This window comes from Rhinatrema bivittatum, chromosome 6 (assembly GCF_901001135.1).
Source record: "Rhinatrema bivittatum chromosome 6, aRhiBiv1.1, whole genome shotgun sequence".
Classification (NCBI taxonomy): domain Eukaryota; kingdom Metazoa; phylum Chordata; class Amphibia; order Gymnophiona; family Rhinatrematidae; genus Rhinatrema; species Rhinatrema bivittatum.
This window is the reverse complement of record NC_042620.1, coordinates 255540532-255567061: the sequence shown is the minus strand read 5'-3', so window position 1 is coordinate 255567061 and position 26530 is coordinate 255540532. Positions and strand designations below refer to the sequence as shown.

The 26530-nt window shown below is 45.3% G+C and overlaps 1 protein-coding gene across 1 annotated transcript in view; it reads right to left on the bottom strand.

The window, feature by feature from the left end:
* Positions 1-26530, bottom strand: part of LOC115094136 (microfibril-associated glycoprotein 4-like) — a 55048-nt gene that overhangs the window by 13245 nt on the left and 15273 nt on the right. Inside the window, exon 3 of the mRNA XM_029606878.1 lies at positions 1967-2121. Within this exon, the coding sequence (XP_029462738.1) occupies positions 1967-2121 (155 nt within the window). The remainder of the gene's footprint in view (positions 1-1966; positions 2122-26530) is intronic.

Below are 26530 nucleotides of genomic sequence, written 5' to 3'. Positions count from 1 at the left end.
AACACTGAACGAATGAGCTGAACCTGATGCTATCTAAACCTTACACCATCTTCTCGTGAAAATTTTTGCTGCCTCAGGAAAGACAGAGCCCAGCAGCTTCACTCTGCTCTTTGATGGGTGGAAGGAGATGTTCAAAGCTCGTAGGTAAGCCTTCCAAATCTTCAGCGCTGGGACTATAGTAATGATGGTCGCTGCAGCAGGGTCCCAGCAGCGGACCACAACATGAAAAAGTCAAAATCTCTCTTATGTACGGGTTACTCAGAAGTTTCCAGAGACCAGAGTCCTTCCCTGTTCTGTAATCCCTGTCAGCTTCATTCCATTTGAGCCAAATATTTTCAGTACTACTTTCACTCCTTCAAGCAAACTTTTGGCTCCATTCTGCTCTGATGAATGTATTAGTACGAAAAGAGCGCTCAGACAGCCATTGTTTGGTATTGCAATGCTGCAGCTAATAAATTTTAAGCAGAGTCAAGGCGGGAGTGAGGCACAAGCGAGGGTGAGAATGTTTGCAGTGGCTGTTTCAGTTTTTTGGAATCAATTACCACTGGAAATGTGTCTTGAGCAACATTATTTCTATTTTCCCAAAAAATTGAAATCATAGCTTTTTCTCTGAAGGAAACTATGGCCAATCTGGCATATAGGGACAGTGGTTTTTTTTAATCAAAGTGCATTTATTGTATGTGTGGTTATTTAAAGATGTTATTAATTTTGTAAATGTGTTTACATCACTTTGATTGCATTTGGCCGGAAGGCAGTCTGTAAGAAGTCCATATTCAGCCACTGTGTGGCTTGGCTACATAGATAAACTTAGCCTATATATTCAGTGGTGCAGGCATCCCGCTGACTCTATCCAGCCATCTTAAAGTTAACCAGTTAAGTTTATCTGGCTAACTTTAGGACAGCTCTAAGGGTTAAACAAAATTAGTCGGCTAACTCCGCTCTTCCCAGTTATGTCCCTGGAATGCCCCTAACATTATCTGGCTAGAATGTAGCCGGAGAAGTGCTCAAATCTTCATTTAGCCGGATAACTTCTGAGTTATCCAGCTAGATGGTTTTGAATATGGTCCTCTTAAAGCTTTTAAACAAAATTAAATAAAATAAATCTTGCATTTGTTTGCTGACAGTGCCATCAGTCTAAATACCAAACATCCTTCAACATTTTTTCAAGGAGAGTAGAGTCCTAGGAGATTAGGAGTTCTCCTAGGCCAGAGAAATCTGGGTCTTTTTGTATGCCAGCTAGCATAGTAGCCTGAGATCATCAGTACATGGAATGAATGGGGATATTTCAGTTTTGAACAAGCTTTCCTGATCTGCCAGTTGTTGTGCTGTGTGGGAGAGTAATGAGAATCCACAAGTACTGTATCGATGTCTCAGTAAAAGGAATTTAGCATAGCAATTTAATTTATCACCTGCCTTTTCAGGACAGTGCTCAAGGCAGTAATCAACTCCTTGGATCTAACCAGTTGGGTTGGATGAAAGTGGAGAATGCTCTGTACAGGAAAGAGAGTTTTTCTGATGTGTTTGTTTGGAATTCAAGCAAATGTGTAACAGTCTTTGGGAACCTCAGGCATTGATGTGGCCTTCTAGATGAAGGAAACCAGGATTTTAAGTCCCCCGCAGATCTTGAAGGTTATCTTCCACCTATGGAAAGAACCTCTGTGCACACCTTATATTTCAGAGTAAGCCAGGACTACACATAGTAACTATGTTTTGAATTCTTCAGTTTTCACTCTGCTCTGCTCTACCAGCCGTGATAATATTTATTCAGTCTATTTATTTGGCATTGCAGCTGGCGGACCAATTAGACCTCAGTCAGTGTGTGAGATCATGTGTTAATTTCTTCTAAACATAGCCAGCCAAAGGAGAGGATGGAGAAATGCAGGCAAAGAGTTACTTAAGGAAGGCAAACGTGAATCAATCCCTCAAAAAAAAAAAAGTTTTTTTTCACACTGGCACAGACACTCACCGTCCACTTTCCACCGTCTGTGGTCATGTCACAGTATACAGGGATGGGGTTGTGAGGTCCTCCAGGGTAGATCAGGTAAACGCCATCTGACTCTGCTCCTTGCTTGTGTACATCATCACAGTCCAGAGGGGGAGGGGATATGCCCTCTACCTTCCCTGCAAAGAAGCACAGTATGAGAGGAGGCAGCTAGGGCCGGCTCAGAATATTTGGGCCCCTATGTAAGGAAATACAAGGGGACCCTCTGCGAATATTATCAGGAAGCTGGCTATCTGGAGTCCAAATAGGGCTGCTCCTGACACTTTGTATCCAAATTTAGTCATCCTTTTAGTTTTAGTTCAAAGCAAGACTATGATGATAGACTTGAAAAATTTCATTGGCTGGCACAGCACTGCTAAGACATAGAGGCATTGCATCCTTGACTCATTAACAATTTTTTTTTTTTTGGGGGGGGGGGGGGTAATTTTCAAAGCCATTTATTCAATAAAACTCTGTAAATGTCTGTATGAAAACAGCCCGGGGCTCAGTTCATGTAAAAGTATGTGCAAACGGCAGAGCGGCATCCTGGGAGCGGAGTTGGAACCTTAAAGGTGAATTTTAAAAGCCAGACGCGTCCCAAAACCAGGAGATAGGCGTGCATCCAGCACACGTACACGTCCACCCAATTGTAAAAGCCACCTATGTATGTGCACATGCACCAATGCATGATTTATCTCACATCAGGAAAAAAAAAAAGTGGCAGAATGTGGGAAGGTTAAGGGCATTGTGAGGCGAGGCCAAGAGAAATGTGCACCCGCCCAGGTCCTATTCAGTGGACCGTTCCTTCTGTTATGGATGAGGTGTGAGTCCGCATCAAACTGTTTCCAGCCATCGATGAAGTGTTTGTGGGGTCTGTGTTAACTGGGGAGAGTGCAGGCTAAAGAACCAAAGGAGTCTTGATGTGTGCCTGAACAGAAATCCAACATAGAGAAAGGAAAATGTGTCCCAGAATCCCCTGGCTTTCTTAGCCTGCCTGGGCTGAATAAACTCTAACAGGCCGTTACAGTAAAGTTCACGGGAGAGCGGACGAGCGCTGGACACTGGCCTGTGCGCGCGATTCAGTAAACTAAAATATTTAAATTAGGGCCGGCGGTAAAAAGAGGCGCTAGGGACACTAGCGCATCCCTAGTGCCTCTTTTTGGACAGGAGCGGCAGCTGTCAGCGGGTTTGACAGCCGACGCTCAATTTTGCCGGCATTGGTTCTCGAGCCCGCTGACAGCCAAAATTTTTTACTTTTTTTAACTTTTGGGACCTCAGACTTAATATCGCCATGATATTAAGTCAGGGGGTGCACAGAAAGGTTTTCTGGAGGGTTTCTGCACTCCAGGGTTAAGTAAGAGGTCAGTGAGTTTTGTGAAAGTGCAGAGCTGTTGCAATCTGCAAGTATTCTCTCTGTTAAGGGGGACTGGAAAATCTGTCCTGCAGAGTGAGTGATGTGCTGAGCTAGATAAGGATGTACTAGTGGGAGGTTCATTCCCCCAGAGGGGGATGAGTTAAGGTGAGAGGCTATATAAGATGCTTCCACAGACATCGAAAGAAAAGAGAAATGAGAGTCTTGGGAGTCTGAGTTGTGAACAGATCACTGTTCACTTAAGAGATTGTCTTCAACAAAGGATTTTGGGTAAGTGTCCTGTGAGCCATCCAGAGGGACAAGACCCTGTAGGTTAAGCAGTGCTTTCTCCTCATCTGCGGGAGCTTTAGGAAAAAAGGATATTTGATATACTGCCCCAAAGGGCTTGGGGTTGAAGGTTGATTTTTGAAGGCTCTCTCTCCAAACATTTACAGTGCCTTCAGTGTGGGCTGCAGAGCAGGTGGAGGTAGGAATCAGTGTGGTATTTTGTTATACGAGTTAGGAGAAGCACTGTGGCATTTTGATTCGGCTGCTGAAGGAGAAAGATCTTTTTCTTGTTTCCCTGTCCCAGTGTGGTTGGGCCTTACGCCCCTGGCTATACAGAATAGGAAGTAAGACTGCACCTTTCTAGTCCAAAACCTGACTAATAAGAGATCTTAGATTATCTTTGGATAGTTTAAGGATTTGTGAAGTTTATTTTTTTGAGGTTTTCCTGGAACCCTAGCTATGGCTAATGGTGGGGAAATCCCTGCCCTCAGAAGGATAGGAAGATAGAAGACCTACCAGCTGATTCCATCTCATACCCAGTAGATGGACAATGGTGGCCCTGTGCCAGTGAAGTTGTTTTGAATATTTTTGAGTGCTTTCTCATTTTGGTTTTGAGAGGAAGTATTTTCAGCTAATCTTCCTGCCCAGGAGTTGGGGGGGAGAAGCGTTTCCTTGCTGTGGTTTTTGGCACGTTCAGCTGGGAAGATCCAGTTACTATCTGTGGAGAAGTGCAAAGGAATTGATTTGGAGACCTCCACAGGAGTTTCTACCCCTGGAACAGAAAGGACTGGGAGAAGTGAAGTTTGTGAGACCATCTGTGACCTCAGGTACTGTTTTAACTTTTTAGAAGAGAGAAGCATTTACTCAGAGCCATACTTCCAAACCCCAGGAAGAAAGGTTATCCTACTTCCTCCCTGAAGGACACTATACAGAAAAATAGAACAGAGATTTTGGACTGATTTTGGCTGATAATGGACTGATAATGGATGTATCAGTGATAAAATGTGTTTGGTGCCAGTTGATAACCATTGAAGATATTCTGCAGTAAACATTATTTTTGGAACACCCTACTTGCATGTCCAGCTTGGATATTGGCATCTCATATAGAAAATTCCCAAAAGAGTGTGAGTGCACCCAGAGAAAAGATTTCTCCCCTTTACCTGGGGCCTTGGTGATTATCCGCCCCCCCCCCCTTTTGGAGAATCCACACCCTGGGCTGTTGGGACTTAGCAAGGAATTAGCCCTGGGACTGAGTGTGACCCCTGTTTCCACAGAAGAGGGTCTATATATAGCATCCCCCTCTTTTATCTCCCCTGCTCAATAGCATCACTCTCTCTCTCTCTCTCTCTCTCCCCTGCCCAGCATTCCCCTCCTTCTCTAATCCCCCTACCCAGCAGTATCCATAAGAACTTAAGAAATTGCCACGCTGGGTCAGACCAAGGGTCCATCAAGCCCAGCATCCTGTTTCCAACAGTGGCCAATCCAGGCCATAAGAACCTGGCAAGTGTCCAAAAACTAAGAAGATCCCATGCTACTGATGCAGTTAATAGCAGTGGCTATTCCCTAAGTAAAATTGATTAATAGCAGTTAATGGACTTCTCCTCCAAGAACATCCTCCCCACTTTCTCTCTATCTTCCATCCACTCCACCCCACCTCCTACCTACTTTAGAAACAAACCCCTACACATATGTTAACTCCTGAACAGATTTCACTTTTGTTCTTATGCTGGGGGAAACAACCTACAGCAGTGGTTTTCAAACTTTTTACCTTGGGACCTAACAGAAAAATGTATTTTCTTACCATGACCCAGTGGCAGAAAAGCACTTAGTCCCCATCACACAAACAAGAACATCTACTGTCTTAAGTTTTCATAAAATAAAGATGAAGGGCAATAACTATTAGCTATAACCACGATCGTGTAATACCTACAATTAGATATTGATGTTTCTCGTAAATGATTTTAAATCTGTTCATGGCAGTCCAAGTTGGTAAACTCATATTAGAAATTGTGTTCCTCTGAGTTCTGTCACACTGTTAAAGAACAACTAAGTTTTACCTGAATGGTGAAATATAAGGGGATGTTCTAGGTTTTCCATACAGACCCTGGAGCACTAATGCCATCTGGCCCAGTGGATGATTGTTATTCATGTGGCTGTTCTAGTGACCTCCAGTGACCAGGGCTTCATCCATGGGGATGCACCAGAGGAAGGATTGCCAGTGATATCTAGTGATATCCCTCAGCGCGGAGCCATGATTTCCTCCAGCAACTCTGGCCCAAGATGATCCCTCCAGCAAGACCAGAATGCTGGTAGTGATGGATGATTTCAGACGCCGATAACACTGCAGAGGAAGGAGCTGCTGGAGGTGCTGCCGAGGTGGAAGGACAGCAATGGCAGGCCAAGAGCCTCAGGGAGGGAAGGATGAAGTTATTTAGTTTAATCCAGAAAACCAAGATTGAGACGGAGAGAGTGACTTTTCTGGTGGGGAAGTTGTCTCAAATGTCTGCAGAATCTGCATGACCCTCAGTTCAAGACATTATAACTCTACTTCTTTTGAGTCATCTTTGCTGGTAAGACCTAAAGTGTCAGTCTAGAACAGGGGTGGGCAGTTCCGGTCCTCGAGGGCCACAAACCAGTCTGGTTTTCAGGATATCCCTAATGAATGTGCATGAGAGAGATTTGCATGCACTCTGCCTTAGTTGTATGCAAATCTATGTCATGCATATTCATTAGGATATCCTAAAACCTCGACAGGTTTGTGGCCCTCGAGGACTGGAATTGCCCACCCCTGGTCTAGAAGGTATCTGGGAGGTTTTCATTGGAATAAAAAAGTCTATAAAACAGTCATATTCTGAGTTTCAGCAACAAAGAACAACCGTACAACAGCAAGAGAATGAAAAAATATAGGTATTCGTGGAAAAATATATCTGTATAAGGTATATATAAAAAATATTATAAAGGAACACTAAATTAAAAATAAACAAAGAGTACACAGTATATAATCATGAATAATATAAAGTTTATTTTAAATAATGACAGTTTTAAACAGACATACTAAAATACAAACTTGTAAAACACAAAATATATACCACACTACACTTACATCAGGGCTAGACATAATTCAATAAGAAAAATAATAGATACAGCACATAGATTGACATCTCATTGTAAATCATGCATTGAAAATAAAAATATAAAAATAAAAATATACATTATCCATATCAACCAGCCCTTGATGCAGGCGTTAGCTGAAACATGGCATTGTCGGGCTTTGCATTTTAGTGTGGAATGTTTTGTGTTTACAACTTTGTATTTTAGTATGTTTGTTATAAAATGTATGTACAATTAATTGTATATTATTTGTTTATTTATTTATTTATTTATTTAACAATTTTTATATACCGGCATTCGTAGGACACATCATGTCAGTTCACATTTAACTGAGAAAGGAAATTACAATGAACGAGGATAGAGAGAGTCAACGATATTACAATGAACTAGGAACAAGGATAGAGAGAGTCAACGAGCAAGGATACAACTTTGTAAAACGAACTGGATGATGATTATGCATGTTAAGAGTAGGTATGCATCAGGATGTAAAGGATGCATGTACCCTTAAGAACTTAACATATGAAATTATTTACAATAATAATATTAAATGTAGGGGCAGGGAGAAGGGGAAGGGGGTAGCGAGGAGGGGAAAGGAGAGGAGGGGGTAGGGGTATAGGAGAACGTTAAGGCAATGGCACTTTCAAGGAAAGGCTGTTTGTAGGAGGAGAGGGGAGGGGTAGGGGAGAGGCAGCAGGGTGCTGGGGAAGGGTGGGGGGAGGGAGCAGGGGGGGAGCTGGGAAGGTGAGGGAGCTAGAATGGTAGGGGAGAGGGGGGAGCTGGGAATTTTATTTATTTTGGGATGGCGAAGGGGAGGTTGAGGAGGGGGTGTGTAGGCTGAGCGGGAGCTGAGTAAGTTCGAGACAAGACAATGACTAGGATTGGGAGGAGTTGGGGTATGCCTGTTTAAAGAGCCATGTCTTGATTCCTTTTTTGAAATGGCTCAGGGACGGTTCTAGGCGGAGTTTAGCAGGAAGGGAGTTCCAGAGGGTAGGACCCGCAATGGAGAAGGCTCTGTCCCGGGTAGTGGTAAGGTGCCCAATTTTGAGTGAGGGGGTTTGAAGGGTGCCAGCGAGGGAGTTTCTGGTGGGGCGATTAGTTTGACGGAAATGTGGCATATCCTCCAGCCAGGGGGAGTTGTTTTTGTATAATGTGTTATGGAGGATGGTAAGTGTTTTGTATTGGGAACGGTAGGAAATGGGGAGCCAGTGGAGATCCTGTAGTATGGGAGTGATGTGGTCAGTTTTCCTGGTGTTTGTTAAGATTCTAGCCATAGCATTTTGGAGGATTTGGAGGGGTTTAATAGTGGAGGCAGGTAGACCTATGAGAAGGGAGTTGCAATAGTCGATTTTAGATAGTATGGTGGTTTGCATAACAGTGTGGAAGTCGTGGGCGTGGAGGAGGGGCTTCAGTTTTTTGAGGGTTTGAAGTTTAAAGAAGCCCCCTTTTAGCAGTGATTTAATGTGAGATTTGAAGCTTAGCTGATTGTCAAGGGAAACTCCTAAGTCTCTGACACTGGGTGGTAGTGTGTAAGCTTGTGAGGCGTTTTGATTCATTTGGTGGATCGCGTCGATTGATTGATTTGTTAGGATAAGGATTTCTGTTTTAGAGGCATTGAGTGCAAGGTGGATATTGGAGAGGAGAGAATTGATGGATGTCAGGCAAGTTTCCCAATATTGCAGGGTTTCAGTAAGGGATTTCCGAATGGGAATGAGTATTTGTACGTCGTCTGCATATAAGAAAAATTTTAGTCCTAGTTTAGAGAGAAGGTGGCAGAGTGGGAGTAGATATATATTGAAGAGGGTGGACGATAAAGAGGAGCCTTGTGGTACGCCTTGTGTGAGGGGAATGTGAGCGGATTCAAAGTTATCAAGTTTGACTAGGTACTTTCTGTGGTCAAGGTATGAGGAGAACCAGGATAGGGCTGTATTTGAGATGCCTATCTCCGCTAACCGTGATAATAGGATTTGATGGTTCACGGTATCGAAAGCGGCAGAGATATCAAGGAGGGCAAGTATATATGATTGACCGTGGTCCATGCCTTTGAGGACGGTGTCAGTTATTGCAAGCAGGAGTTTTTCGGTGCTTCGGTCTTGACGAAAGCCATATTGAGCGGGATGTAAGATGTTGTTTTCTTCTAGGAAATCAGTGAGTTGCATGTTAACCACCTTCTCCATGATTTTGGAAATAAAAGGCAGATTGGAAATGGGCCTGTAGTTTGCTGGGTCATTGTGGTCAAGGGTAGGTTTTTTCAGTAGTGGCTTCACGATGGCAAGTTTCAGTGGTTCGGGGACTTTCCCAGTGGTGATGGAGCAGTTTATAATATCTGCTATTGGCTTAGCAATGGCGGAAGGAATGGTGAGGAGAATTTTTGATGGGATGGCATCTGCGATATGTGTGGCTGGTCGCATCTTCTTTAGTATAGATTCAACTTCCTTCGAGGAGGTGAGGTCAAGGGAGCTGAGATTAATTTTATTGTCAATAGGTAGTGGGTCTGTGGGGGCAGGGTTGGAGGGGAGCCGAGTAAGAATTTGGGAGATTTTGTTTTTAAAATAATCTGCTAGTTTCTCACATTTCTCTATACTATTTTTTTCTTGGGAGGATGGAAAGGGAGATTTTGTGAGATCTGCAACGAAGGAGAATAAAGCGTTAGGATTGAATTTGTAGCTGTGGATTTTTGCTGCGTAGAAGTCACGTTTGGCGTGCAGGGTTGCTTGTCGGTATGTATGTAGGGTCCCCCTATCAATTCCATACTTCGCGGTTGTTTATATACTCTTTGTTTATTTTTAATTTAGTGTTCCTTTAATATATTTATATAAAAAAATATTGGTATTGATGGAAAAATATGTCTATGATACTTGAACTTGAAAGCCGGTATATAAGGTTGAATGAATAAATAAATAAATAAATATATATATATATTTCTCACAGGACAAGCAGGATGGTAGTCCTCACATATGGGTGACATCATCAGGATGGAGCCCAATCACGGAACACTTTTGTCAGAGTTTCTAGAACGTTGACTGGCACCTACTGGTCATGCCCAGCATGGCACTAACCCTGCATCCAGCAGGGGGTCCCCCTTCAGTATCTTTTTTTTCTGCACAGCAGTAGCCATGTGGGTTAAGGAGCTCTCTAGAGATTCCTGACAGGAATTTTCCTCACGGAACTTCTTTCAAAATTTTCAAAAACTTCTACCCCCTAGGGGTCCCCCTATCAATTCCATACTTCGCGGTTGAAAGGTAAGGCTTTACCCTAGTTTGCGGTTGATTCCTGTCGAGTTTCCCTTTGGGGCCTACCGGCCATCGACTGCACTGCGTCTAAATTTTTGTCAAAGCCATGGCGTCGGGTTTTCGTTGGTGCCCTGATTGTCCTCGGACAATGTCCATCACAGTCCTGCATAGGGTTTGTGTGTTATGTTTGGGGTCCGACCATGACACCCTAACTTGCACCAAATGTGCCCAAATGACATTGAAGGGCCGTAAGACCCGCTCAGAGAAGATGGAGTTTCTTTTTCAAGCAAAGCCTCCAACTCCATCGACTGCTTCGACATCGTCTGAGCTGGTGCCATCGACCTCTTGCCAGCAGCAGGACACCGGTGCTGCCTGACCGGCACCAACTAGTCCAAAGGTGTTGACTTCTTCCTCATCGTGAGAAACGCCAACACCGTCACCAGAAGGCTCAATATACCGATCCAGGCAAGCCTGTGGCATCAGCGTCGACTGAACCACCGACTAAGAAATCCCGTCCAGAGAAGGCCCCATCCTCCTCTGCGACTGGGTCACTGAGGCGTTCCCCACCTTCATTAGTGCCGGGAGCCGCGACTCCAATTTCACCAGTGGACCCTCCGGCTATGCCAGTATTGCCTCCTACTCCGGAGCTGGGGTTGCATGCCCCAGGCTTCCGCGAGGAATTGGATCAGATGATCCAAGAGGCCATCGGTAAGGCACAGCAGGGCTTCCAATCTCTATCGGCGCCAACACTGATGCCAGCCCCAGTCACTGACCCAATACCTACGGCGCTCACACCGCTACTTGACAGACTGGATGCACTGATCGGTGCCCTTCCACCTGTGGAACCAAGGATACCGGTATGTCCACTGCCTTCCATTCTTATACCTTTGTAATCGGAAGACGAGGAAACACCGATGCCGGAACCTATCCCTGGACCATCTGGGATCTTGGCACCAACTCACCCGATGTCACCGGTTCCATCGGTGCCTATTCTGCCATCGATACCGCATCGTCCTCAATCGGTGCCACCATTGATGCTGTCGGTGCCATCTCCGATGTCGTCGGTGCCTAGGTCTGATCCTTCAGGAATAGCACCATTACTCCCCTCTGGAGGTCCTATGGGAGCCAGTGTTCAACCTTACGATTCTTGGACAGATGATTCTTCCCAGGATACTGATTATCTACTTTCAGAACCTTCTCCCCCTGAGGAGAGAAGATGTTCTCCTCTAGAGGACCTGTCCTTTATAAATTTTATAAAGGAAATGTCTGAAGCCATACCATTCCAACTTCAGACAGAAGAGGACTCCAGACACAAAATGCTGGAAGTGCTCCAATTCGTAGATGCAACCAAGGAGATCATGTCCATACCTGTTCATGAAATTCTTCTGGACTTGCTGAAGAGGAATTGGGAGCATCCAGGCTCTATACCACCGGTGAATCGGAAAACAGATGCCACCTACCTGGTACAGACAGCCCCTGGTTTCTAAAAACCACAGCTGGGATCACCATTCTGTGGTTGTGGAGTCAGCCCAGAAAACAGCATGATGTTCTAAACCTCATTCTTCCATTCCTCCAGGGAAAGAACAGAGGTCCCTCAATGCAGTTGGCCGTTGTGTTTTCCATGGATCAATGCTTATTTCTCGCATTGCTTCCTACCAGTTATACATGACCCAGTATAACAGAGACCTATTCAAGAAGATCCAGGATTTCTCTGAATCTTTACCCGTCCAGCTTCAGGATTAACTCAATGCCCTGGCTCAAAAGGGTGTAGATGCTGGCAAGCATGAGGTCCACGCTGCCAATGATATTTTTGACACTGCTTCTAGGGTGTCCGCGGCGGGGATTAGTGCACGAAGGTGGGCCTGGCTGAAGTCCTCTGATTTAAGACCAGAGTTACATGACCGTTTGGCTGACCTGCCCTGAGCTGGAGACAATCTGTTTGGGAACAAAATCCAGGAGACTGTAGCACAGCTCAAAGACCACCACGAGACGCTAAGCCAGCTTTCATCCGTGCCTTCTGATTTCCCGTCCACCTCTAAGAGGACATTCTGAAAAGACTCTAAGCGGCCGTCCTTCAAGCCATGGAGATATTATCCTCCTGCTACTTGAGGTTGCCCCTCCAGACCTTACCAGAAAGGCCAGACCAGGCAATCCCAGCCTCAGAAGACTCAGCCAGCCCCTCCACCGGGCCCAGCTGCTGGATTTTGACTCCTCGCTGGAGAGCATAAGCCCTTTCTCTGCCGTCCGTACCCGTCGGTGGTCAGTTGTGCCACTTAGCCAACATATGACACACGATCATTTTAGATCAGTGAGTACTCGCTGTACTGACTCAAGATTACCACCTCAACTTCCTGACTGTACCGGCGGACTCCCCACCTCGGCTGATGTGGGGATCATCTGACCATTCCTCTCTTCTGGAGGAGGAGGTTTCAACCCTCCTGAAATCCCAGGCAGTAGAACCAGTGCCCCTCTCCCAGCAGGGGCAGGGATTCTATTCCAGGTATTTCTTCATCCCGAAAAGGTCAGGGGGCATTCGTCCAATACTGGACCTGCGTGCCTTAAACAAATATCTGCAGAAGGAAAAGTTCAGGATGTTAACCTTGGGCTCTCTACTTTCTCTTCTACAAAGAGGAGATTGGCTTTGCTCTCTAGATCTTCAGGACCCGTATACACACATCTCAATCACTCCGTCTCACCACAAATTCCTTCGATTCTTGGTCGGCCCCTGGCACTTTCAGTACCGGGTTCTGCCGTTCAGCCTAGCATCCGCACCTCGAGTCAGAGATGTCAAGGCGTCCATGTCTCCCCTTATCTCGACAATTGGCTGATAAGGGCTCCAACTCAAAGGGATGCACTAGCCTCCTTATGTCTAGCTATCCATATGTTGCTGTCTCTCGGGTTACTGATCAACTACCCCAAGTCCAGCCTAGTTCCGTCTCAAACCCTATTCTTCATAGGAGCCGACCTGGACACCATGCAGGCAAAAGTATTCCTCCCTAGGGATGTGAATCATTTTTCTGACAATTGAAAATATCGTACGATATTTTCAAAGTCGTCAGAAATCAGGGGCACCCCGAAACCGATAGGAAACCCCCACGAAATTGTTCGTGGGGTTCTCTTATCGTTTTGGGGGAGGGCGGTAAAAACAGCACACAAAAACAACCCCTAAACCCACCCCGACCCTTTAAAATAGATCCCTTAGCTTCCCCCACCCTCCCGACCCCCCCCCCAAAAAAAACTTTTTTAAAGTACCTAGTGGTCCCTTGGGGGTCATGGGAGCGATCTCCCGCTCTCGGACCGTCAGCTGCCACTAATAAAAATGGCGCCGATGGCCTTTGCCCTTACCATGTGACAGGGTATCTGTGCCATTGGCCGGCCCCTGCCACATGGTAGGAGTAATGGACAGTCGGCGCCCCTGTCACATGGTAGGAGCACTGGATGGCATGGGCCATCCAGTGCTCCTACCATGTGATGGGGCCGGCCAATGGCACAGATACCCTGTCACATGGTAAGGGCAAAGGCCATCAGCGCCATTTTTATTAGTGGCAGCCGATGGCCCAGGAGCGGGAGATCGCTCCTGGGACCCCCACTGGACCACCAAGTACTTTAAAAAAGTTTGGGGGGGGGTTCGGGAGGGTGGGGGAAGCTAAGGGATCTGTTTTAAAGGGTTGGGGTGGGTTTTTTGTTTATCGGCTCGGGCGCAGCCAATTTAAAAAAAAACAATCAGACCGCACGAAAAATATTTCACGATGTGAATCAGAACTAATTCCGGCTCCGATTCACATCTCTATTCCTCCCTCAGGATCGAGCTCGTACTCTCATATCCCTCACACAATGCCTCCAGAATCGAGATTACTTGATAGCTCGTCATTTCCTCATTTTGCTGGGTCACATGGCATCCTCTGTACATGTCACTCCAATGACACGCCTCGCCATGAGAGTCATGCAGTGGACTCTGAAGTCCCAGTGGACTCAGGCTTATCATCCAATGTCCAGCATTGTCCACGTTACCAAGCAGCTCCGCCTGTGGTTGGCCTGGTGGATACAGCTCTCCAACCTCCTTCAAGGCCTTCCCTTTCAGGTTCCAGAACCTCAAATTATCCTAACAATGGACGCCTCCAATCTAGGTTGGGGTGCTCATGTCGACGACCTATAGACTCAGGGTACCTGGTCTCCAGAGGAAGCCAAATGTCAGATAAATTTCCTGGAACTTCGAGTGATCAGATATGCCCTCAGAGTCTTTCAGGATTGCCTCTCAAACAAGACCATCCTGATTCAAACCGACAACCAGGTAGCAATGTGGTACATCAACAAGCAAGGGGGAAAGGGCTCCTACCTTCTGTGACAGGAAGCTGCACAGATATGGGCGTGGGCTCTTTCCCACTCGATGTACCTCAGAGCAACCTACTTAGCGGGCGTGGACAATGTTCTGGCGGACAGGTTGAGCCAGACCTTTCATCCGCACGAATGGTTGCTCAACCCCACGGTAGTGGACACAATCTTCCAATGTTAGTGTTATCCACAAATAGATCTCTTTGCATCCATTCACAACCGCAAAGTAGAGAACTTCTGCTCACTCACTTGCAGCCGCCACTCACAGCCGAGGGACGTCTTTGCCCTCTCATGGTCCAGCGGTCTCCTCTACACGTACCATCCAGTTCCACTCATATCGAAGACTCTCATGAAGTTATGAAGGGACAAGGGTTTAATGATTCTGATACCCCCTCACTGGCCACGCCAAGTCTGGTTCCCTATCCTCCAGGACCTATCAGTTCACAGGCACATCCCTCTAGGGAAGGATCAGCTTCTAATATCGCAGAACAACGGGTGCCTACGCCACCCCAACTTCCAGGCCCTGTCCCTGATGGCTTGGATGTTGAAAGGTTAATACTTCAACCCCTTAATCTTTCAGAGTCGGTATCCCGAGTCCTGGTAGCTTCACGAAAGCCTTCTACAAGACGGTCTTATTGTTCTAAGTGGAAAAGGTTTACAGTCTGGTGCACGTCCATGTCCATAGACCCCTTCACTTGTTCCACCACGAAGGTTCTGGACTATCTCTGGCACCTGTCCGAGTCAGGCCTGAAAACTTCCTCTATAAGGGTGTATGTCAGAGTGGTAGCCGCTTTCCACAGCGGCGTGGGAGATGTCTCTATTTCGACACAACCCTTAGTCACACGCTTCATGAGAGGTTTGCTCCACCTGAAACCTCCATTGCACCCTCTGGCCCCTGCTTGGGACCTTAACGTGGTCTTAGGATGGCTCATGAAACCTCCATTTGAGCCTCTCCACTCCTGCGATCTCCGCTATCTCACCTGGAAAGTGATTTTTCTTCTCGCTATCACATCCGCTCGCATAGTTAGTGAGTTAAGGCATTAGTCACTTACCTGCCTTACACCAAAATTCTACATGACAGAGTGGTCCACCGTACACACCCTAAGTTTTTACCAAAGATAGTGTCGGAATTTCATCTTAATCAATCCATCATCTTACCTACTTTCTTTCCAAGGCCCCATTCAAACCCAAGAGAACAGGCTCTACATTCCCTGGACTGCAAACGTGCCCTAGCCTTTTATCTAGAATGCACATCAGCCCACAGGAAGTCCACTCAATTATTTGTTTCTTTCAATAACATCAAATTGGGAAATCCAGTAGGAAAATAGACCCTTTCCTCCTGGTTGGCGGACTGTATCTCCTTTTGCTACCAGCAAGCAGGCATTCCGCTACAAGACTGTGTAAAAGCACACTCTGTTAGGGCCATGGCAACCTCATGGCACACCTTCGTTCAGTGTCACTTATTGATATTTGTAAGGCTGCGACCTGGAGCTCTCTCCATACCTTCGCAGCCCATCTTTGCTTAGGTAAGGCTGGCAGGCAAGATTTCATTTTTGGCCAGTCTATTCTACGCAACTTATTCTCAGCTTAACTACCCAATATCCTACCAGCGACCCGTTTAGGGTTTTCAGGATGCCCTCCTACCCAAATCCACCCCTGTTGTTGTGCCTGTTGCACATTCATGGGTGCATTTGGTGCATTGCTCGGGCATCCTCAGCTCGCTACTCACCCATATGTGAGGACTACCATCCTGCTTGTCCTGTGAGAAAGCAGAGTTGCTTACCTGTAATAGGTATTCTCACAGGACAGCAGGATGTTAGTCCTCACGAAACCTGCCCACCACCCCGCGGAGTTGGATTCACTTGCGATTTGTTATTTTAATTTTCATACGTACTTCTTGCTATACACGAGACTGAAGGGGTCCCCTGCTGTGTGCAGGTTGGTGCCATGCTGGGCATGCCCAGTAGGTGCCAGTCAAAGTTCTAGAAACTTTGACAAAAGTGTTCTGTGATTGGACTCCATCCTGATGATGTCACCCATATGTGAGGACTAACATCCTGCTGTCCTGTGAGAACACCTGATACAGGTAAGCAACTATATACTAACAAAAAACACTCCCTAAAGAGTGGGATACAAGCACCTACTCTATTCTGAAGAATTTCCTATAAATCTTATAGTACATATCCTATATTGACTCAAAGTTTCATTTAATAGATAATTTTATTACAAATATATTTGTCACATTAAATTGTATATTCACCATCACTAATCATACAATATACATTGTTTACATTTAGATCATTTTCATCAGTTTTCAATACAAAAATCCTAATGTTAATAGTTACCCTAAAACCTATAATTTATATATCACCCCATCATCAAACATACTCCCCCATGCATATCTTCATTCATAACCCATACATATCCACGCTCCCCATTAAAAATCAAATGTTCTTCTTGGGGCTGTCAATCATATGCCCTTTAAATCCTCACAACGATGGTATTGGTGTTCTTCTTTGCTCTACTGTTAACGTCCCAGCAAAGCAAAAGAAGAGCAAAGAAGAACACCAGGGACACTAACTATATATATATAATTCCTTAATAAGGTAAACCCACTAGACTGACTAGTACAGCAATAATTTTATTCATCATAATTATATATATATATATATATCTTAGACATATATTTTCCCGCCAATACCAATATGTTTTCATCCTTTTGCCGTCGTGTTGCTCCTCTTTGCTGTCTATTGTTTGTAGCAGTTTTCCTTTGCCTTTCCCTTTTCTTTCCATATTCTGACTCTCGCCAATCAATTTCAAGATTTCTCTGGCAAAAAATCCAAGGAACTTGAATTTGAGGTTTTCACTCAGAAGCAGGTTAACAACTCAGGACAATGAGTTTTTATTTGGATTTTTTAGTATTCTGCGATGTGGAACCTCGCCCAGGGCAGAATACAACACAGTAACCCAACACGTTAGTACAAATTTAAACTGCATACATTAAAAGAGCAAATTAAAGATAACAGCAAGTACTTGGGGTACAGAAATCAATGTGAGTGGATTGTGGTAGGTAGTGAAGCGCTGATGTGTACTGACCAGGAGAGGGACCTTGGTGTGTTAGTGTCAGATGATATATCAATGTAGCAAAACAGTGTGATTACTAGGTGGTGGCCAGAGCTTGGAAATGCTTGGATGCATAGGGAGCGGCATAACTGGTAGAAAAAGAGTGGTGATAATGCCTCTTTACACATCATTGATGAGGCCTCTCCTGCAGTACTGTGTTCAGTTTTGGAAGCCATATCACAGAAAGGATATAGAAAAGCTGAAGACTGTCTAGAGAAGGGCAATCCAAATGGTGCAGAGTTTGTATAGGAAGCACTATGAGAAGAGACTGAAGGAACTTAATATGTATACCCTAGAAGAGAAGCGACAAAGGGGAAAATGATACAGACATTTTAATACTGAAAGTAATACTAATGCACAAGAAGCCAAGCTTGTTCAATGGAAAGGAAGCTGTAGAAGTAAGGGTCACAATAAGAAGCTCCAAAGCGGGTAGGTTTAATAATAGTAACAGAAGTTATTTTTTTCTTAGAGAGGCTGTTGGATGCCTGGGATGCCATCCCAGAGGAAGTGGTGATGACAAGGACAGTGACGGACTTAAAGAAGGCATGGGATACCTTGTGGCAAGAGAATGGTAATAAAGTCACTGGCAACTTTCACTGAGTGATAGTTGCAGCCTAAGGCAGCAGTGAAATGGCTGCATAGTACGTGCTGGAAGGCAAGGAGAATCCTGCAAGGATTGGCAGTTGCAATCCTAAAAGGGACACAACAGATTCGGGTGTTGGGTTCCAAGTGGGAATTTGATCTGCTTTGGGTACATGCACATAAAATTACTGCTGGGACTTTTTCTGTCGTCATTTACTACATTACTATGTTACTATAAACACACAGCAGTCTACTATGCCTTACTAAATCTCCCACAATGGGTACTATATATCATAATAAACAAATGTATTAAATAAATCACATACAAGAAAATATAACATTAAAAATGCAATGACATATTACAAAGCATCTCAAATATGGTATAGAGTCAGACAATTCAATTTCAATCAATAAAATATGTTAAAAAAACAAGCAGAATAAGCGCTGCCAAAAAGTCACTACACCCAGTCAAAGAATGCATGTCTAAAATTACAGCACCTAAATCAGGAAAATGTGGAAGTAAAAAGCCAAGGTTTTATTAACTTTTGGAATCTAAGATAATTGGCCTCTAGGCGCCATTCCAGTGTTCTAACATTCCAAAATGTAGTTGAAGCACAAGAAAATGCTCTTTTTGGAGGATGTATTCTATGATAAAGGTTAGCCGAAGGGGTACAAAGTCTAGGCTAATTAAAAAATCTTATAGTACGGCATGGATGATAAAGTGATATTAATGTTTGTAAATAGGATGAGACCATACCACACAAGGCTTTAAAAGCCAAACATAGCACTTTAAATTTCACTCTTGAGATTATAACGAGCCAATGTAAATTTCTTACAGCTGTGGTCTTACGGTCCTAATATTCAGCCCCAGATGCAATACAAGCAGCCATATTTTGAATTATTTGAATCTTATGATGTGAGATTATTGGGAGACCCTATATACTACATTACAGTCTACACATAATAGAATCACTGCAAATAGGGTGTCAGCACCTCACAGCTTAACAACCGCCATCTTAGCAATGACAGTTGAATGATCTTTTAACATTAGTATAACCCTTTGCTCAGGGAATCCTCTGAGTCACAGAGCCAGTTACACTGAAAACAGGACTGTCACAAACACAAAGTATTCTCTCCAAGACCCGTCTAGTGGATTCTTTGTAAGGGAGTAGGTTATCCTCCAGGCCCTGGGTATTTGGTTATCAATCTCCAAGTGCACAAAAAGAACCAGAAGAATACTTGTATGATGTTCCAACATAAAGTCTTTACTGAAGGATTTGTTCAACAAGAACGATCAGGCAATGATAAATCCATAAATAAATATTTGAACCAATAACTGTGTGGTCCCTCTTTTCTGTTACTGGGGTCCTCACTATTCCCTTTTAAAATTTAAGGACTCTCCCAGCTATTTCCTCTGGAATTTGGGGACTATGAGGACTCAATACACGGACACTCCCTCCAGTTGGCACCTGATAGTACTTTGATTGGATCGTCTCCTTTACTTCCACTTCTCTATTTGTTTCTCTGTTGCTACTGTAATCCCCTTCTTGGTTTGGGGGCCACCTAATCAAAGGGTCACAGCAAAATCCCAAGACCACAGTTTCTTTCCCATATCTCTTATTTGCTAGACTTGCATCAGACTTTAGCCCTGGGTTCTGGAGTTCACCGGCAGGGAGGAGGTATACCCCTCTGGGGCCCTTAGGGCAGTGGAGGGGATCTATATCACAAACACTTGCTTTTACCACCATTCACCAGAGCCTAAATCTCACTATGGCCTACCGGGTCTCCTCCCATGGTGGTTCCCTTCAGCGGCAGCAGCAAGGCCTACCAGGCCTCCTCCGGCGGCCCCCGTTAGTGGCAGCAGACGTGAGGAGATGCCGGTGCTGCAACGTCGAGGCCCACCCACCACCTGCCCATCGAAGCCTGAGTCTCACTGTGGCGGTGATGCCAAAGGCGCTTGCGTCGTGAGGCGTGCTCCCTTTGGCGGACGCATGAAGCAGCACACACAAAGGAGCTTGCCCTTTCATGCAGTCCTGAAGCGCTGATCCCAGTACACCTGGTTGTAATGGCTACAATCATGGATCAGATGTTCTTCATTGAGACTATGCTAGTATGGAGTCGGCATGGAGATCTAAGGAGAGTCCCAAGAAAGAAGCAAAGAAGGTACACAAATATGTTCCTCCCTATGATGAGTAACAATTCTTCAGCTAACTCTTCCTACTTGATGTTTACTCTGCTTCTATTAAATGTTCAGTCATTGTAAAAAACAAATCCCTCTGGTTAATGATCTGCTAGAGCAGCGCTTCTCAACTGGTGTGTCACGACACACCGGTGTGTCGCCAAACACCGGCAGGTGTGTCGCGTCTCCCGGTGTCCCACTGCCCTGTTGTACTTTCCTTCTCCCTTTTTCCAGCCCCTGTGGGCCAATTGGAAGCCTCCTTTCTTCCTACCCCCACTTCCCAATGGGAAGCCTCCTGCATTCTGCCTGCCCCCACGCAAGCCAATCAGAAGCCTCCTCCCTTCTACCTGCCAGTGGGAGTAGGCAGAAGGGAGGAAGCCTTTGATTAGCCTGTGAGGCAGGCATCAGAAAGCCCGGGAGTGGGGTGGGAGGAATAGAAGTGTTGAACTCTGATGAAGCAAGGCCACCACAAGAGCCCATTCCCATGGCAGCGAAGAGGAAAACCCGACCCGACGAAGCAAGGCCACCATGGGAGCCCATTCCCATGGCAGTGAAGAGGAAAACCCGACCCTGACCAAGCAAGGCCACCACAGCCCATGATGGCGAAGAGGAAACCCGACCCCCAACCAAGCAAGGCCGTCACAGCCCATGGCGGTGAAGAGGAAACCCGACCCCAACTGAGGCCACCACAGGAGCCCATCCCCATGGTGGTGAAGAGGAAACCTGACCCCGACTGAGGCCACCACGGGAGCCCATTCCTGTGGCGGTGAAAAAAGAAGGCCTGCCGGAGTAAAGCCATGGCGGAACTGGAGCCCATCCTTGCAGTGAAGGAAGAATAAGTTTTTGGTGAGAGCTTGGGTGTCTGTGTGTGAATGAGTGGCTGGGTGAGAGCTTGTGTGTCTGTGTGTGAATGAGTGGCTGGGTGAGAGCTTGTGTCTGTGTGTAAATGAGTGGCTGGGTGAGAGCTTGTGAGTCTGTGTGTGAATAAGTGCCTGGGTGAGAGCTTGTTTGTCTGTGTGTGAATGAGTGCCTGGGTGAGAGCTTGTGTGTCTGAGGGTGTGAATGGGTGCTTGGGTGAGAGCTTGTGTGTGTGGGTGTGAATGGAAGCCTGGGTGAGAGCTTGTGTCTGAGGTGTGAATAGGTGCCTGGGTGAGAGTTTGTGACTGTGGGTGTGAATGGATGCATGGGTGAGAGCTTGTGTCTGTGGGTGCCTGGGTGAGAGCTTTTGGGTGTGAATGGGTGCCAGAGTGAGAGCTGGTGTGAATGGGTGCTTAGGTGAGAGCTTGTATGTGTGGGTGTGAATGGAAGCCTAGGTGAGAGCTTGTGTCTGTGGGTGTGAATGGGATGCATGGGTGAGAGCTTGCATGTGTGGGTGTGAACGGGTGCCAGGGTGAGAGCTTGTGTGTATGCATGTGAATAGAAGCTTGGGTGAGAGCTGGTGTGAGTGGGTGCTTGGGTGAGAGCTTGGGTGTGTGGGTGTGAATGGAAATCTGGGTGAGAGTTTGTGTCTATGGGTGTGAATGGATGCATGGGTGAGTGCTGGTGTGAATGGGTACTTGGGTGAGAGCTTGTGTATGTGGGTGTGAATGGAAGCCTGGGTGAGAGCTGGTGTGAATGGGTGTGAGAGCATTTATGTGTGATTGAGAGCTTGTATATAAGAGACCATGAGTGTGATTTTGAGAGAGACTGGTCAGGAAGATGACTGGTGTGAGAGAGACCGAGGCTGGTCGTGGGGTCTAATTGTGTGTGTGTGTGTGTGTGTGAGTGACTGGTTGTGGGTGCTAAGGAAGAGGACTGTGAGGACAGAGCTTCAGCAGCCCTTGCTGCTTCTGGTGAGTGCTATTGGTCTGGAAGAGAAAGGAGTAGGAGAGTTGCTGGAGAGGGTAAGTAAAGGTGGCTTTTAAAATTTATTTTTCTTGATTGACTGCCATTTTAATTATTGGGAATTATGCGATGTCTGTTGTTTTGAAATATTGTATTGATATTTGGACATGTTTTAATAATTTTTATGAATTTTTAATTGCTGGATATTATTCTGTTCAGCAGCTGCTTTGTAACATTTTTAGTATAACTTTACAATTATTTCTGTGTGGGGCTCTATAGCAGCTTGGCTTATTCTGTTTTTACAATAGGAAATGTATTAGTGTTTAGGGCCTGTTTTAATAATTGTATTTCTTAGGATTGTTACTGTTTGAGTGTGTTCCATAATACAGGTGTACTTTGTGCGGGTTTGTTTGTGTGCATTATTGCAAATCCTGAGAGTCTGTTAGGTGCTATATTTCTCTTTCCATTTCTCCAGCTTTGCACTGCATGCAGAGTGGCTTTTTTGGTTTTCCATTCCAGTTTCTGTCTCCATATTTTTAATTTGTGGTTTTTCTGTACTTGGTGAAGGGTGTGTGACCGAGATGAGGTATTTTACTAGCATGTAGGCATTTGTATCAATCTTATTTGTTCTGTTTTCTCAATAGGATATGCATTAGTGGTAAATTACTGTCTTTTCATAAGGAAGGCTATTTTGCCTGGTAGTAAAAGGAGTTTATTTTGCTTTTACTGGGATGTCATCAGAACCAGAATATCTTTTTTTGTATGGTGAGTTGTACAGGGTAATGCCCTAGATCTGCTCTGCACCCATTGCTGGGGGTTGAGGGGATTCCTGTGGATGCAGAGTGTATGTTTACATTTAGCCCCGTGATGGTCACATGTTCAGTGTGGCACGCATGTGAGAACCATCTCTCAGGTGTGTCTCGGCCAAAAAAAGGTTGAGAACCACTGTGCTAAAGGATGTAAATCCCACTATCTTTTTACATCTCTGAAATCTGACTGAATGACAAAGATAATGCACTCCTCAATCAAATTTCCAATTCTAACTGATATATTTCCTTTTCTGAGACCTAATAAAAAGGTGGGGGCTTATTAATAATTAGTAAAAAAGAGCTTAAGCTAGTACCCTACAAAGCAGAGATTAACCTTCCCTATAAGGTGGCAATTCTAAAATCTCCACAATTAAACTTAGGACTGGTCTATTGTCCAACAGGTATATTACAAAAAGATTGCTCACCACTGATTGAATTACTCGCTAAGGTGTTTCCAAATCCAGATTTTTCCTTTAATTGTAGTAGACTTTAACCTCCATGCAGATAAAACACAGAGATCAGTAGTCTGTGAAATGTTCATAGAGACAATGGAAGTCTTGGGATGGCCCCAATTTGTTTCCAAAGCTACTCAGAAAGTAGGACACATTCTAGACCTAATATTTGCCTATGCTAGCAACTGTTTAATCAAGACTTCTCATTCCATATTACCCTGGTCTAATCACCAATTAATAAAGGCAGAAATAACCTTCCACTCATAAAAGTTCAGATGATAATTATAATTTTACTTTCAGAAAAAAGGTAGAAATGGAATTACTTGCAGAAAGAATGGAAAATAAGCTCTTTGAGCTAAATAAAACCAATGCCTCGACAGTATTTGATTCCTGGGATCAGATTGTCAATGAAATAGCTGAAAACCTCAGTCCTGTCCAGACAAAAACTATTACCAAAGACAGGAAAACCTCTAAACTTAAGAAACCCTGGAACAATGATGATTTTAAGATGCACTAAACAGAACCTTAGAAAAAATGGTGGAAATGCCCATGTTCTGAATCCCTAGGAAAATACAAATCCCTCCTGACAAAATACTGCCCTCTAACCAATAAGGCAAGAAAAGATTACTATGCAAAACAGATTCATGGGGTAATATTCAATTCTAAATTGCTCTTTGATGTTGTTAAACATTTAATTAAGGACCAATCATCCTCCATCCGAGAAACTATAACTTCTCATTGTTGCGCTCCTGCTTGCGGGCCAAGTCGCGAGCAGGCGCTTACCTTCGTGGCAGGAGTCACTGCCACCAAACTCCTTTTCACCGTGGCAGGAGCCACGGACTTCAGCTCCTCCTTTGCGGCAGGAGCCGCTGATGTCACCACGCTCCGCGGCCCGGAGGGGCCTTCATCCCCCGGTCTCGCCGCAGCAGGGAGCCGCCCCCAGCTGCCTTTCCGTGGCTCGGATGCCGACTCCAGTGTCGGGGCCTGTCCTGCGGCCCAGCTCTGCTCCTGTTCTTCTCTATGGCAGGACGTCGCTGTCCAGGGTCCTGCCCACTTCCCCTAAGGGGTGAGGCCACGCCTCTCAGCAAGATTTAAATGGCCAGTACAGGTGTGGCCCTCCTCAGATTCCTCCCTGGGCGTTTCCTGCAGAGCCCTACAAAAGGGCTCCTTGCTCATTCACTCCTCGCTTTGGCAAGGAGCCTGTCCTCCTGGGAGCTTCTCCTCCATTGGACTTCTCTGCATCCTGCTCCTGCCTGGCATCTTTGTTCCTGTGATCTTCTCCTGATGTCCGAGTCCTGATGTCTACATCCTGATGTCCATGTCCTGATGTTCCAGGTCCTGAGCTACCCATGCCTCCGGAGGTTCCTTGATTTTAAAGCCCGAGTTCCAGATTCCAAGTTCCATGTTTTTAAGAGACTGTTCCTGTTTCGACTCCGGAGGATCCAAGGGGTACACCTCGTTCCTGGCCTGTGTTGTCCAGAGCTTGCCCCGCTCCTCTCGTGGTCTGCGACCACCCATCTGGCTATGTAGGGCATGTAGAGGACAGTGTGGTCCGTGACCAGCCCTCGGGCTGTGTAGGGTGCCTGAGGGACCTTGCTCGCCACGTCGTCTGAGTTCCTAGCTCCATGTCTTGTCTTCAGAGTTCCAAGCTCCACGTCTTGTCTTCAGAGTTCCAAGATCCACGTCTTGTCTTCAGAGTTCCAAGCTCCATTCCCAGATGAGGCTTCGTCTCACCGCAAGGGCTCACACCACTCATCCCGCTATGGGGAGCGCCTCCTAGCGCTTCCTTCCATCACAGCGCAACACTCATAGGTCACTTATAATGAATATGCCACATACTTTTTAGACAAAATCAATAGATTGAAAACTCAATTCCCTATCTGTTTTCCCACAAAAGCACCTGAAGATACACATGGCCTGTTAAGTGGTTCATCTTCGACAGAGCAACTAATCTTGAAATTAGTCAAATCATTGCTAAAATTAATCTTGTTATTCACCCACATGACCCAATTTCAGCCAGTTCCTTGAAGCAAGTGCACAGTGATATCACTCCAACAATCACAACCTTAATTTATCTCTTTCTCTCAGAAGGAATTGTACCAGCTGGGTTAAAGCAAGCTGGATAAAACCAATTCTAAAAACCAAAAGCAGCAGAATCAATGATTGAGACAACTATAGGCCCATATCCAACTTGTCTTTTCTTTCTAAAGTACTGGAAAAACTGTACTATCTCAACTCGTGAATCATTTGGAAGAACAATATAGCAAAATTGCTTACCTTGTAATAGGTGTTATCCCAGGACAGCAGGATGTAGTCCTCACATATGGGTGACATCACTGACAGAGCCCTATCCCGGAAAACTTTCTGTCAAAGTTTCTAGAAACTTTTGATTGGCATCCTGAGCCTACTGAGCATGACCAGTATGCTATGATCCCTCGAGCCACAGGGGTCTCCCTTCAGTCTCGTTTGTAGCAATGAGTGTTAGCCAAAAATAAAATAATAAAACATATCGGACCCAACTCCGCGGAGTGGCGGGTGGGTTTTGTGAGAACTACATCCTGCTGTCCTGGGATAACACCTATTACAAGGTAAGCAATTTTGCTTTATCCCAGGACAAGCAGGATGCTAGTCCTCACATATGGGTGATTAGCAAGCTACAGGCTGAGTCATCTTTGTATTGGACCAACAGCGTACAACTTGTGCAACAGGCACAACAACTGGTGTACTGTTGGGAAAAATGAGGCAGCCTGAAATCACTAAAGGTTGGATGTGGAAGGAGTTGGATTATGCTGGAAACAAGTTCTTTAAGATAGATTGTCCATAGGCTGAATCTTGTCATCCTTCCTTGTCAAGACAGTAGTGAGCTGCAAAGGTGTGAAGGGAACTCCATGTTGCAGCTTTACATATGTCAACTATTGGTACTGAACGATAGTGTGCTACTGAGGATGACATTGCTCTTACTGAGTGAGCCTTTACTCGCCCTTGGAGAGGAAGGCCTGCTTTTTCATAACATTGTATACAATCTGCAAGCCAATTAGATAGAGTCTGCTTGCCCACCGCTTTTCCAGGTTTGTTTGGATCAAAAGAAACAAAGACCTGGGTGGATTTCCTATGGGCCGCAGTGCGATCTAAGTAGCAGGCAAGCGCACGCTTACAGTCCAAGGTGTGTAAAGCCCTCTCTCCTTGATGAGAGTGCGGCTTTGGGAAGAAAGTAGGCAAGATGATGGATTGATTCAAGTGGAATTCCGTAACTACCTTGGGAAGAAAT